This window comes from Erythrolamprus reginae, chromosome 6, assembly GCF_031021105.1.
Source record: "Erythrolamprus reginae isolate rEryReg1 chromosome 6, rEryReg1.hap1, whole genome shotgun sequence".
Classification (NCBI taxonomy): Eukaryota; Metazoa; Chordata; class Lepidosauria; order Squamata; family Dipsadidae; genus Erythrolamprus; species Erythrolamprus reginae.
In genome coordinates, this window is record NC_091955.1 from 66,034,805 (window position 1) to 66,047,362 (window position 12,558).

Below are 12,558 nucleotides of genomic sequence, written 5' to 3' on the forward strand. Positions count from 1 at the left end.
GAATCAGCAGGATGTGATGATGAGCCGGGGTGGCGCAGCAGGTAGAGTGCTGTACTGCAGGCCACTGAAGCTGACTGTAGATCTGAAGGTCAGCGGTTCAAATCTCATCACCGGCTCAAGGTTGACTCAACCTTCCATCCTTCCGAGGTGGGTAAAATGAGGACCTGGATTGTGGGGGCAATAGGATGGCTCTGTTAAAAAGTGCTATTGCTAACATGTTGTAAGCCGCCCTGAGTCTAAGGAGAAGGGCGGCATAAAAATCAAATAAATAAATAAACAAACAAACAAACAAATGTGCACGCAATGCATCGGTATGCGGGTAAGTGGAATCCACCGCTGGGCTGAATGGAGGAAGATGGAAAGATTTATATTCCTTGCAGTCATCTGGTCGTTAGCGCTCTTTCTGAGAGTAATTGAGGCCACTTGGAGGTTTATCTGTGCCCTCTGGATCACTTGAATAGAGGTGTGGGACCTTCTTGGATTTGCTAAAAGGACTGAGTTGTAAAAAGAGAAGAGGTCAGTGATGGTGAACCTTTTTTTCCTTGGGTGCCGAAAGAGTGTGTGCACGTACTATCGTACATGCGCGAATGCCCACATCCATAATTCAATGCCTTGGGAGGGCAAAAACAGCTTCCCCTGCCCCTCCCGGAGGTCTTCTGGAATCCGGAAACGGCCTGTTTCCCAACTTCTGGTGGGCTCAGTAAGCTCGTGTTTCTCCCTCCTCAGACTCCAAAGGCTTCCCTGGAGCTGGGAGAAGGTAAAAACATGCTCCCTGATCCCCCCGGAGGCTCTTTGGAAGCTAAAAATGCCTCCCAGAGCCTCTGTGCAAAGCCAAAAGTCAGCTGGCCAGCACACACGTGCACGTTGGAGCTGAGCTATGGCAACAGCTCACGTGCCAGCAGATATGGCTCCACGTGCCACCGGTAGCACCCATGCCATAGGTTCGCCATCATTGGAATAAGTGGTGTCATATTCCCCGCCCTCTGTTGAGAGAGGATGTTCTATTTTATTGTAAATGGGCTCCTTGACCCATCTTTCAAACCAGCGGTCCTCTCTGTCCACAATGATTCTGATTCTGTCCAGAATCAGAATAGCCAGCTGCTGCTCCGTGCCAAAAGATCATGTTTGGGTGGATGAGATCTTCAAAATCATGGGCTTCCCTAAATATGCCCATGTCACACCAACACTCCGCAGTCTGCATTGGTTGCCGATCAGTTTCCGGTCACAATTCAAAGTGTTGGTTATGACTTATAAAGCCCTTCATGGCACCGGGCCAGATTATCTCAGGGACCAGTTAGGTCCCACAGAGTGGGCCTTCTCCGGGTCCCGTCAACTAAACAATGTCGGTGGGGCCCAGGGGAAGAGCCTTCTCTGTGGTGGCTCCGACCCTCTGGAACCAACTCCCCTCAGAGATTAGAATAGCCCACACCCTCCTTGCCTTTCGTAAGCTCCTCAAAACCCACCTCTGCCGTCAGGCATGGGGGAATTAAGATAATCTTTCCCCCTAGGCTTCTACAATTTATGCATGGTATGTTTGTATGTATGATTGGTTTTATAACAAGGGTTTTTTAGCTGTTGTAGTATTGGATTTTTACATTGTTTTTTGTCACTGTTGTTAGCCGCCCTGAGTCCACGGAGAGGGGCGGCATACAAATCCAATAAATAAATAAATAATAAATAAAAGAATAAGATAAAATTTAAGGAACAAAAATACAGTATGAGGCAATGTATGGTCAAAATTATGCAGAAGGCAGGTTAATATTGTTTTGCAAAAATAATTCTTTGTTCACTTGCCAACACCTGTTCAAAACAATAGAACTGAAATAGTACACCTGGGCAGCATAAAAAAATATCACTGCAATCAAACTGGCTACGTATAGGAAACAGAAGATGAGAAAGTACAACCCAGTCAGCCAGAACTTCCAGGTGCACGTTGAGGAGCCAATAATGAATTATTGTGCCAAATATATGAGTTAAACCTTGAAAATTAAAGAGAACATTTATGCCAACAGGATATGGACCTGGTACAATTAGAGCTTAAGATCAGTGCAATGATTAACTTACAGCAAAAAGAACTGTGAAACTATGGAAAGAAATAAGAGTCAGAGAAATGTACAGTATATAGAAAAAAGATTCTCAAAAGGTCAAGAATCTAAATGGCTTCCAGAACGAATGATCTTGCCAGGCAGACATTATGAAAGCCTTGGACAACAAGGAGGAAGTACAGCAACTAATTGTGAACTTCCAACATCAAGCAAGTAAGGACAAAGAAATATATACTGCTCAAAAAAACAAAGGGGACACTCAAATAACACATACTAGATCTGAATGAATGAAATATTGTCATTGAATATACCATTTGCACAACTATTCCATTTGCACAACAGCATGTGAAATTGACTGTCAATCAGTGTTGCTTCCTAAGTGGACAGTTTGATTTAACAGAAGATTGATTTACTTGAAGTTATATTCTGTTTTTTAAGTGTTCCCGTTATTTTTTTGAGCAGTGTATATTAATCAAGAATTTTAACCCAAAGAGGAAAATAACAAGAAAAGAGAGATGAGAGGTACTTAAAAAAAATAAGAGCACTCATAGAAAAATTCAAGTTATAGGAATATCCAAGAGTAATTATGCAAGAGATCTAATTGAAATAAATGAGACTAAAATTGCTTGAGTAATTAAACGCTTTACCAATGGGATTATGAGATGATAGAGATATTTGAAAGGAGATAATATATTTCGAAAACAACTCCATGAGAATATAAGATACAAAGCAACAGAACACTGGCAAATAGAAAAGCATTATATACAAATGAAATGCCTGTTGAACTGCTTAAAGGCTCAGGGAAAAGAGAGTTGAATTTATGGGCAACAATTAATTGACATGTTTGTGAGATGTAGAGTTTGGAAATGTAAATGTACATATCTATATTGAAGAAAGCCAATGTCAGAGAATGTCTAAAGTTTAAGAAAGATTTATTCCTTGACTACAGCAAGGGTTTTGGGTTGTTGTTTTTTTTGTAGATCATATCAATGGGACATTTTAAAGCTACTGGGCATTTCAGAATGCCATTCTTTTGAATAAATTTCAAAATGAAGCTATTATAAAAACTGAATTTGGAAAAAAGAGTTCAGAAAGGTGGTGGAAATGGTTGTATGTTAACACCATATTTGTTAAACTTTCCTAACAAGTATATTATTAGAAGGATTGGAAGAAATAGCAATAGACACTGTAAAAATTGAAAACTGAATGAAGAATTTGAGATGTACAAACAACAGCAGAAGAATTCATTAATAAAATGAAAGTAGTAATTTGGACTAAAACATAAAGAAGCATTAGGTATGGTAGATTACGGGTATGGTAGGTGGTTCTGGATTTTTGGGGTGAAGAATAAGTAAAGATGGATAGTATACAAGAGGAAAATAGATTACGGTGATCTTAAAAAGAAAGCAAAGACAAACTTAGGCAAGCTCAAAAAGGTTTAGGGGATTTTATTTTTTATGGCAACAGATATAGAAACAGGTTTTCCCCCCCAGTGCTATGAAAGTCAAATATTGTAACACTGTGAAAGGTGAACACTGAGAAAATGACGTGGTTGTATTTGAATTATGAGACTGCAGGCAGTCATTTAAGAGTGCCGTAGGTTGCAGAAAGGTCATGAAAAGAAAAATAGTTTGCTACAGATAATGATTAGCAAGCAGAAAGCCGTGTATTATGGACAAATATTACAAGTAGACCATAAAAATAATATGATTGTCAAGTTTTAGGGAAAAGGAAGAATGGTGTGACACCTAAGATAATGAATGGAGGTTGTTCTAATGTCCCTTGAAACTTTTGATTTGGGACTTTAGTCAAGTTGAAATGGAAGTCATGTGTATTCCAGGAGTTGATTCAATCGTATATAAATACTTTCAGAGTGTAAGGTTGATAAGGATTTAGATATTTATCATAATTCAATTTCAATTCAATTTATTAGATTTTTATGCCGCCCCTCTCCGAAGACTCGGGGCGGCTCACATCAGTAATAAAAACAGTATAACAATGGAACAAATCTAATAATAAAATATATAAAAACCTCAACAATTAAAAAACATACAGCACATACACATCAAACATGAAATATAAAAAGCCTGGGGGAGATGTCTTAGTTCCCCCATGCCTGGCGATATAGGTGAGTCTTAAGTAACTTGCGAAAGACAAGGAGGGTGGGGGCCGTTCTAATCTTCGGGGGAAGTTGATTCCAGAGGGCTGGGGCTGCCACAGAGAAGGCTCTTCCCCTGGGGCCCGCCAAACGACATTGTTTGGTCGACGGGACCCGGAGAAGGCCAACTCTGTGGGACCTTATCAGCTGCTGGGATTCGTGCGGTAGAAGGCAGTTCCGGAGGTATTCTGGTCCAATGCCATGTAAGGCTTTAAAGGTCATTACCAATACTTTGAATTGTGACCGGAAAGTGATCGGCAGCCAGTGCAGGCCACAGAGTGTTGTAGAAACGTGGGCGAATCTGGGAAGCCCCACGATAGCTCTCGCGGCTGCATTCTGCACGATCTGAAGTTTCCGAACACTTTTATTCAGGAGTTTGTTTCCTGCATAGTGCTTGGATCAAATATTGCCAATTATATTTCATATATAATGTGTCCTATAAATTCCTGTTTTTAAAAAGCCATGTTAAGATCTGTATTGACTCTTCCTTTGTTTATAAAGATTGCAAAGACAGCAATCAATGGCTTTATTTTAAGTTTTAATGAAGAAGGAAGAGCACTCAGTCAAACATATTATCCTTTAATATGTAATACAACAATAAAGTGGTAGAACTGGCAAAAATGAACATACTAACATTGCATACTAACAAACAGTGCAAGTGCACTTAACAAATATCATATTCCCAGTTGCTCTTCTAAGTTATCATCTTTGTATGTATTGTAAGTAGGTATCTTGCAAATTACCTCTTCTTGTACTGTTCTGTTTCCAGTCAATATGGATCTCCATGCTTCTTCCTGGAACAAAGCATTTTAAAATATAAATCCTTTGCTTTACAACTGTATAGGAACAAATTCCTTGGATTTTTGTCATACAACAATGCACAAAGGAAGGAAAATGTTACACCATTTCTAAGTGGGAAATTCCTTTCTCCATAAAATTTTATGAAGCAAAAGAAAATGAAGTTGGGTGGAATGATAGGGATGTGGTAGTGTTGTGGAAAAAAACAGAGTTCATAGAATATTCCATGAACATGATTCTGAAATGCTTTCTTTGAAAATAGAAAAGCTTGTATTTTTTTTATTCAGAAACAGTGTCTACTAAGCAATTTGTGTGCTATACTAAAATGTAGCTTTTTAGGAAACTTAAACAGAGGGGATATTTGATCACTGTTAGATCCTGGAAAAATCACACACGTTATGTCTGCATTTGTATAATATGTTTAACCAGACAGACACAATTGTGGTTCCTTATTCTTAGATGGGCACCCATCAGTCACACAACCTTGTCCAAGGATTGCCCTCTGGAGGAACAGGAATCCCACCCACTTCTTCCATCCCGTTATTATTTATTTATTCGATTTCCGATTCAATTTTTATGCTGCCTTTTATTTATTTATTTATTCGATTTTTATGCCACCCTTCTCCTTAGACTCAGGGCGGCTTACAACATGTTAGCAATAGCACTTTTTAACAGAGCCAGCATATTGCCCCCACAATCCGGGTCCTCATTTTACCCACCTCGGAAGGATGGAAGGCTGAGTCAACCTTGAGCCGGTGATGAGATTTGAACCGCTGACCTTCAGATCTACAGTCAGCTTCAGTGGCCTGCAGTACAGCACTCTACCTGCTGTATCACCCCGGCTCTTATGCCAGGAGAATGTTGGCAAAACTTTGTTACATGCATAGCTGCTTCCCTATTAGCCACACAAGCAGTTTGGATGCCGCAAACATTCACTGTTTTAAAAGTATGTTTTGTGACTGTCACACTTTGCCAGTGAATGTTGTAAAGCCCTTCATGGCACCAGGCCAGATTATCTCCGGGACCGCCTTCTGCCATACGAATCCCAGCGACCAGTTAGGTCCCACAGAGTGGGCCTTCTCCGGGTCTCGTCAACTAAACAATGTCGTTTGGCGGGACCCAGGGGAAGAGCCTTCTCTGTGGCGGCCCCAGCCCTCTCCCCCAGAGATTAGAATAGCCCCCACCCTTCTTGCCTTTCGTAAGCTTCTTAAAATCCACCTCTGTCGTCAGACATGGGGGAACTGAGATATTCTTTCCCCCTAGGCTATTAAAATTTATGTATGGTATGTTTGTATGTATGTTTGGTTTTAAAATAAGGGTTATTAGCTGTTTTAGTATTGGATTGTCGCATGTTGTTTTTACCACTGTTGTTAGCCATCCCGAGTCTACGGGGAGGGGCGGCATACAAATCAAATCAAATCAAATAAATAAATAAATAAATAAACTGACTGACTGACTGACAGATAGACAGACAGACAGACAGACAGACAGACAGACAGACAGACAGACAAACAAATGCACCATGTTGCTTTTTCAGAGTTGTGGGCTTTGGTCTCCAGTTATTGGAGGACTGACTGACTGGTATAGATGTATCTGGCCTTCTGAATTTGTGACACTATCTTATCCAAAAAGATTCTTCGATTAGCAACTGACTCCAAGTTTGGGGATTAAAATGGTCCTCCCTTCTGACCTTGAATTGATTCCAGTGATGGCTAACTTTTTTCTTCTCGTGTGCCAAAAGTGTGCAAGCATGCAACAGTACACATGCGTGTGTGCCGGCACCCAAAATGCAAGGTGTGTGACCCTGCACATATGCACATGAGCCCCTGCACTCTCCACATAGATTTGCTAAAGTAGTTTGCTGAAGAGTTTTTCCTTTGTCTTCTGGTAAGAAATCTGATGCTACACTTGTGACAGCAAATTGCATTTTGATCCAGGTGGCAGGAGGTGACAGGCAAGCAAATGGATGGTTTCTTGGAAGGAGAAGTTCAGTAACTTCTTGGTCTTTTTCACCTTCAGCAATGAATAGGAGCCAGCACTGTCTTTCATGATGCATTTTTACAATTTGTTTCAGTGAAATAATTTGATATGCTAAGCAGGGGAATTTGATAGCTTGAGTGAAATGTCCCCATTTTCCCAGTTTGGACTTTAGCTTCAGTCTTTTGTTAGGATATTATTGTTATTGTTGTTGTTGTTATTGTTGTTGTTGTTATTATTATTATTATTATTATTATAGGGGTAGTGATTTCAAAATGGGTGAACAGTGCAGTCAGGCGGTAGGGAAAGCAAGTAGGATGCTTGGCTGCATAGCTTGAGGTATAACAAGCAGGAAGAGGGAGATTATGATCCCGCTATATAGAGTGCTGGTGAGACCACATTTGGAATACTGTGTTCAGTTCTGGAGACCTCACCTACAAAAATTGAACGGGTCCAAAGACGGGCTACAAGAATGGTGGAAGATCTTAAGCATCAAACGTATCAGGAAAGACTTCATGAACTCAATCTGTATAGTCTGGAGGACAGAAGGGAAAGGGGGGACATGATCGAAACATTTAAATATGTTAAAGGGTTAAATAAGGTCCAGGAGGGAAGTGTTTTTAATAGGAAAGTGAACACAAGAACAAGGGGACACAATCTGAAGTTAGTTGGGGGAAAGATCAAAAGCAACATGAGAAAATATTATTTTACTGAAAGAGTAGTAGATCCTTGGAACAAACTTCCAGCAGACGTGGTTGGTAAATCCACAGTAACTGAATTGAAACATGCCTGGGATAAACATATATCCATTGTAAGATAAAATACAGGAAATAGTATAAGGGCAGACTAGATGGACCATGAGGTCTTTTTCTGCCGTCAGACTTCTATTATTATTATTATTATTATTATTATTATTATTATTAATAATAATAATAATAATAATAATAATTAAATTTATATGGCACCCCTCTCCGAAGACTCGGGATGGCTCACGACATATAAAAAACAGTATACATTGAGATAAAAATAAGTTAAAATTAAGAGTTACATTTTAAAAAGAAACTATACAGCCCATTAACATGCACACATTCCATTCAGCAAGCTTACTATATATTCATTGGCCAGGGGGTAGAGTCTAATGACCCCAAGCTTGGTGACATAAGTGAGTCTTTAAACTCTCACGGAAGATGGGGAGGGTGGGGGCAACATGAATCTCCAGGGGGAGCTGATTCCAGAGGGCCGGGGCTCCCACAGAGAAGGCTCTTCCCCTAGGTCCTGCCAAGTCTAGTTGACGGGACATGGAGAAGGCCAACTCTGTGGGACCTAACCGGTCGCTGGGATTCATGCGGCAGGAGATATATGGTAATGGAATAATCTAAGATGCTATTTTGACTGGGATAAATCATGCTACGTCTGGGCTTTATCGCAAGGCAATGAAAAAGTTTTAAAACGTACAAGCAAAATCTTTAATAATAATAATAATAATGCTGGCTGAATTGAGATGAATTCACAGTGCCACGTATCACAGTGTTTGTTCTTACTCTCTTTTTGATAGGTAAATAAGATTGAAGTTGCTGAAAGGAAGCCAGTCTTTAATAAAGCAATTGTAGCCTTAGAAGACCACCTGGCGTGTCGATGTGAGCCAGTATCACCCAGGCTTCCCAGTCTGGAAAATTCACATGTGCACAGAGGTGAGTAATGTGGTATTTATACTTATGAGTATTGGGTACATATGAAGAGAAGTCTGAAATAATATGCAGCTGCGAGAGCAATCATGGGCTTTCCTAAGTATGCCCATGTTACACCAACACTCCGCAGTCTGCACTGGTTGCCGATCAGTTTCCGGTCACAATTCAAAGTGTTGGTTATGACCTATAAAGCCCTTCATGGCACCGGACCATGGTATCTACAAGACCACCTTCTGCTGCACAAATCCCAGTGACCGGTTAGGTCCCACGGAGTTGGTCTCCTCCGGGTCCCGTCAACTAAATAATGCCATTTGGCGGGACCCAGGGGAAGAGCCTTCTCTGTGGTGGCTCCGACCCTCTGGAATCAGCTCCCTCCAGAGATTAGAACTGCCCCCACCCTCCTTGCCTTTCGTAAACTCCTTAAAACCCACCTCTGCCATCAAGCGTGGGGGAACTGAAACATCTCCCCCTGCCTATGTAGTTTTTTGTGTATGATGACTGTATGTATGTTTTTATATATTGGGGTTTCTTGTTTTTTAGACTTTTTAAATGTATTATTGTTATTTTAGATTCCAACTATTAGATTTGTTATTATATATTGTTTTTATCATTGCTGTAAGCCGCCCCGAGTCTACGGAGAGGGGCGGCATACAAATCTAATAAATAATAATAATAATAATAATAATAATAATAATAATAATAATAATAATTTGAAAGAATTCCTTAGAAAAATGTTTGTCAGTGTGAATAAGCTCATATATACTGATGTTTATTGTGCACACTTTTTTTTTGTTGGCAGGTGAGCCCCCAGTAAGTGCTGTAACTTCTCTTCCAGTAAGGGCGAGAGCACACAGGTTGCCACAAAAGAGGAAGCATCGAAAGTTCAAACACGTACATGATAAAAAAGCACTGAAAGAAATTTTCCCAGCATAAAAATGCTGGCAGGCAGAAGTACAAATGTCAGGTAATTATCCCAAATATAATAACCCAATTAAATTGAATTAAATTGAATTGAATTGAACTGAACTCAGTTGAGCTGAAATGTATTTGTTCGGTGATTAGATACACAAGGAATTTATCTCCAGTACAGAAGCACTGAATGCACATGCAAAGCAGTAGAATAGTAATAATCATAATAATAATACCAATAAGAGAGGGAGTATGTAAGAAGGAGAAATAATAATACTAAACCCATAGTACATGGGTAAATATACAATGTTCCCTCGATTTTCGCGGGTTCAAACTTCGCGAAAAGTCTATATCACGGTTTTTCAAAAATATTAATTAAAAAATACTTTGCGGTTTCCCCCCCTATACCACGGTTTTTCCTGCCCGATGATATCATATGTCATCACCAAACTTTCAGCCACTTTTAATAAATATTTTTTTTAATAAACTGTAATAAAGAAACATGGTGAGTAATAATCTAAATAATTGCTAAGGGAATGGGAAATTGCAATTTAGGGGTTTAAAGTGTTAAGGGGAGGCTTATGATACTGTTCATAGCCAAAAATAGTGTATTTACTTCCGCATCTCTAGTTCGCGGAAATTCAACTTTCGCGGGCTGTCTCGGAACGCATCCTCCGCGAAAATCGAGGGAACACTGTGTACAGACATTATATGGCACTGAAAGAATTAGGTGTTCAGCAGAGTGATGGCATGAGGGGAAAAACTGTCCCTCTGTTTAGTTGTTTGGCATGCGATGACCTATAATGGCATCCTGAGTGAAAGAGTTGGAAAAGTTTGTACTCAGCCCACCCTTCTGACCCACACAATATACATGTCTTCTATGGAAGGCAGGGTGGTTGCAATTATTATTTTTGCAGTCTTAACTGTACATTGGAGTTTGTATCTGTCCTGTTTGGTTGCTGTGTTTTGGGAAAACTCTTTAGCCAAGGTTATTTTCACACTAAATCCATTTGAATTACTGAAGCATTGTTTTTTCACAGCATTGTTGGCTAGAGAAGGAATTCGGATGACCAAATTCCTTATTTTATTTAGGGAGTGCAAAAATATGTATGTTTATTATGAATTTGAGACAAAACAGTCCAATTTGAAACAGTCTGTTGAAACAATTGGCTGTGTTCCAGCTGAACTAAAATTAAAACAAATAAAATATTCTGTTTATAGGAATATAAGAAACATTGTGAATTTGGAAAAAGGCCCATTAATAGTGTTTCTCATCCCAGATTCAGAAGATTATGAGGACAGTCTATTGTGTGTCACCTTCTGTCTAGCTAAGTTGCAGAAAAATTAAAAAAAAAGATGAGTTTTGAAATTATTAAAGCAAACCATGTGATTCTAACAGCCACTGAAAATTTAATTTAGATTAGAATCTTTACACCAGCTATTTTGCAAGATCAATCAGTAGATTTGGCATGTCTTTTTTCTTTTGCGCTTCACTGCCAGATATAACCTCAGTAAAATGAACTCCTTGATTTGTTTGATTGTTTGCAAATGAGGATGGAAGTTGCTGCCATAATGTTTACTGCTATTAAAATTATACCAACAATAAACATGCTGAAGCTCAAGGAACCAACACAAAAATATACAGCATGCATATAAAGCATGTGTGTACATGAAAGCTTAACATCCCAACCAAACCAAGTTTTGCTATGTAAATATGCTCTTTACATATACAATTTAATCCAATCACCTATAGATACACCAAATTCCCTGTACAGTTACATTTTTACATTGTAACTTACTAGTCCATCTGGCAGCATGCATTTGCAAGTTATCTTCTGCCTGTCCACACTTTCAATTGTTGCTTTCTTCTCACCCTGTCAAACATCCGCCTATTGCGGTGAAAACATGAGTGCTTCCTATGCTTGTACTAGGAAAAAGAAATGAATTAAACAAGCTGATCACAACCTGAGAAACAACAGTAAATCACATCACCCAAGACATGCAAAATGATGTATTGTTAAAATGCCAACTTTTGTTCCATATGTGTTTTAAGCTCAGAACCAGAAACCCAAAACAGTCAATCAATTGTCCAGCAGTGCCTCTGACATGATCAAATTTCTGCAATATTCAGTTACGGCCTTTCAACAAACGTGCTGTGCAATGTTATTTGCGATATTTTCAGCATAGTACCTTTATAGTGATGAATTTTCCATTACTGTATCAAGCTGTATTTGTGGGGAAAGATATGAAATGAAGCCAGTTATTAAAGCCCAAATCAAGAAATTCATATATAATTCATGAGAAAGTTGCAACTGTTAGCTTTAAAAAGTGCTATTTTTTTTAAAGGTTCAAAATTATCCTGAAAAAATAACAAAACTATCTAGGAGAATGCTACAAGTTGACATCAACATTGTTAGGATGTTCTTGAAGGATTTTTATTATCAGATTTTATGAAACTCAGTATGGATTTCTGTAAAGCGTCCTGGTTGACATCTGATGGGATGTTATGACAGAATTATTTTTATTTTTGTGACCTTTAAGTAATACCTTAATTCAACTCCATCCAGTCACCCATTGGAGTTGGGGCGACTGGATGGAGTTGAGCATTTACTGGCAAGGTACCCTTCCTAATAATACCTATGCAAAGTTTGCAGCAGATATTTTCTGTTTGCGCCCAGCAAAAGAAACATCGGTCACTATCTAGGATTGAGCTCTCAACCTTCCAAGAGGGAAGCCAGTGTCTTTATAACTGGCCCCTCACAATGTTCTATCATTATGGTAGAGTGTTGGACACAAAATGTTGTGATCTGATCCAGCAGTTACTCTGGTTTTTATGGGTACTTTAAAAAATATATACAGTATAATAAAAGAAATCTTGGACTTCTAGAAAAGCAATGAAGATTTATTTAATTTTTAAAAGAATTTATTAAATGTATATGCCACCCAATTAGTATGGAAGCAATCCTCAAATTTAGCTATCAGG

The 12,558-nt window shown here is 39.1% G+C and overlaps 1 protein-coding gene and 1 long non-coding RNA gene across 2 annotated transcripts in view; one reads left to right on the forward strand and one right to left on the reverse strand.

The window, feature by feature from the left end:
- Positions 1-12,558, forward strand: part of PDGFB (platelet derived growth factor subunit B) — a 53,583-nt gene that overhangs the window by 37,867 nt on the left and 3,158 nt on the right. Inside the window, exons 5-6 of the mRNA XM_070756098.1 lie at positions 8,534-8,669; positions 9,466-9,630. Of these exons, the coding sequence (XP_070612199.1) occupies positions 8,534-8,669; positions 9,466-9,599 (270 nt within the window). The 3' untranslated portion in view covers positions 9,600-9,630. The remainder of the gene's footprint in view (positions 1-8,533; positions 8,670-9,465; positions 9,631-12,558) is intronic.
- The window catches only part of LOC139169639 (uncharacterized), a 71,473-nt gene continuing 63,736 nt past the window's right edge, over positions 4,822-12,558 (reverse strand). Inside the window, exon 3 of the long non-coding RNA XR_011559506.1 lies at positions 4,822-4,997. This is a non-coding gene — a long non-coding RNA (uncharacterized lncRNA). The remainder of the gene's footprint in view (positions 4,998-12,558) is intronic.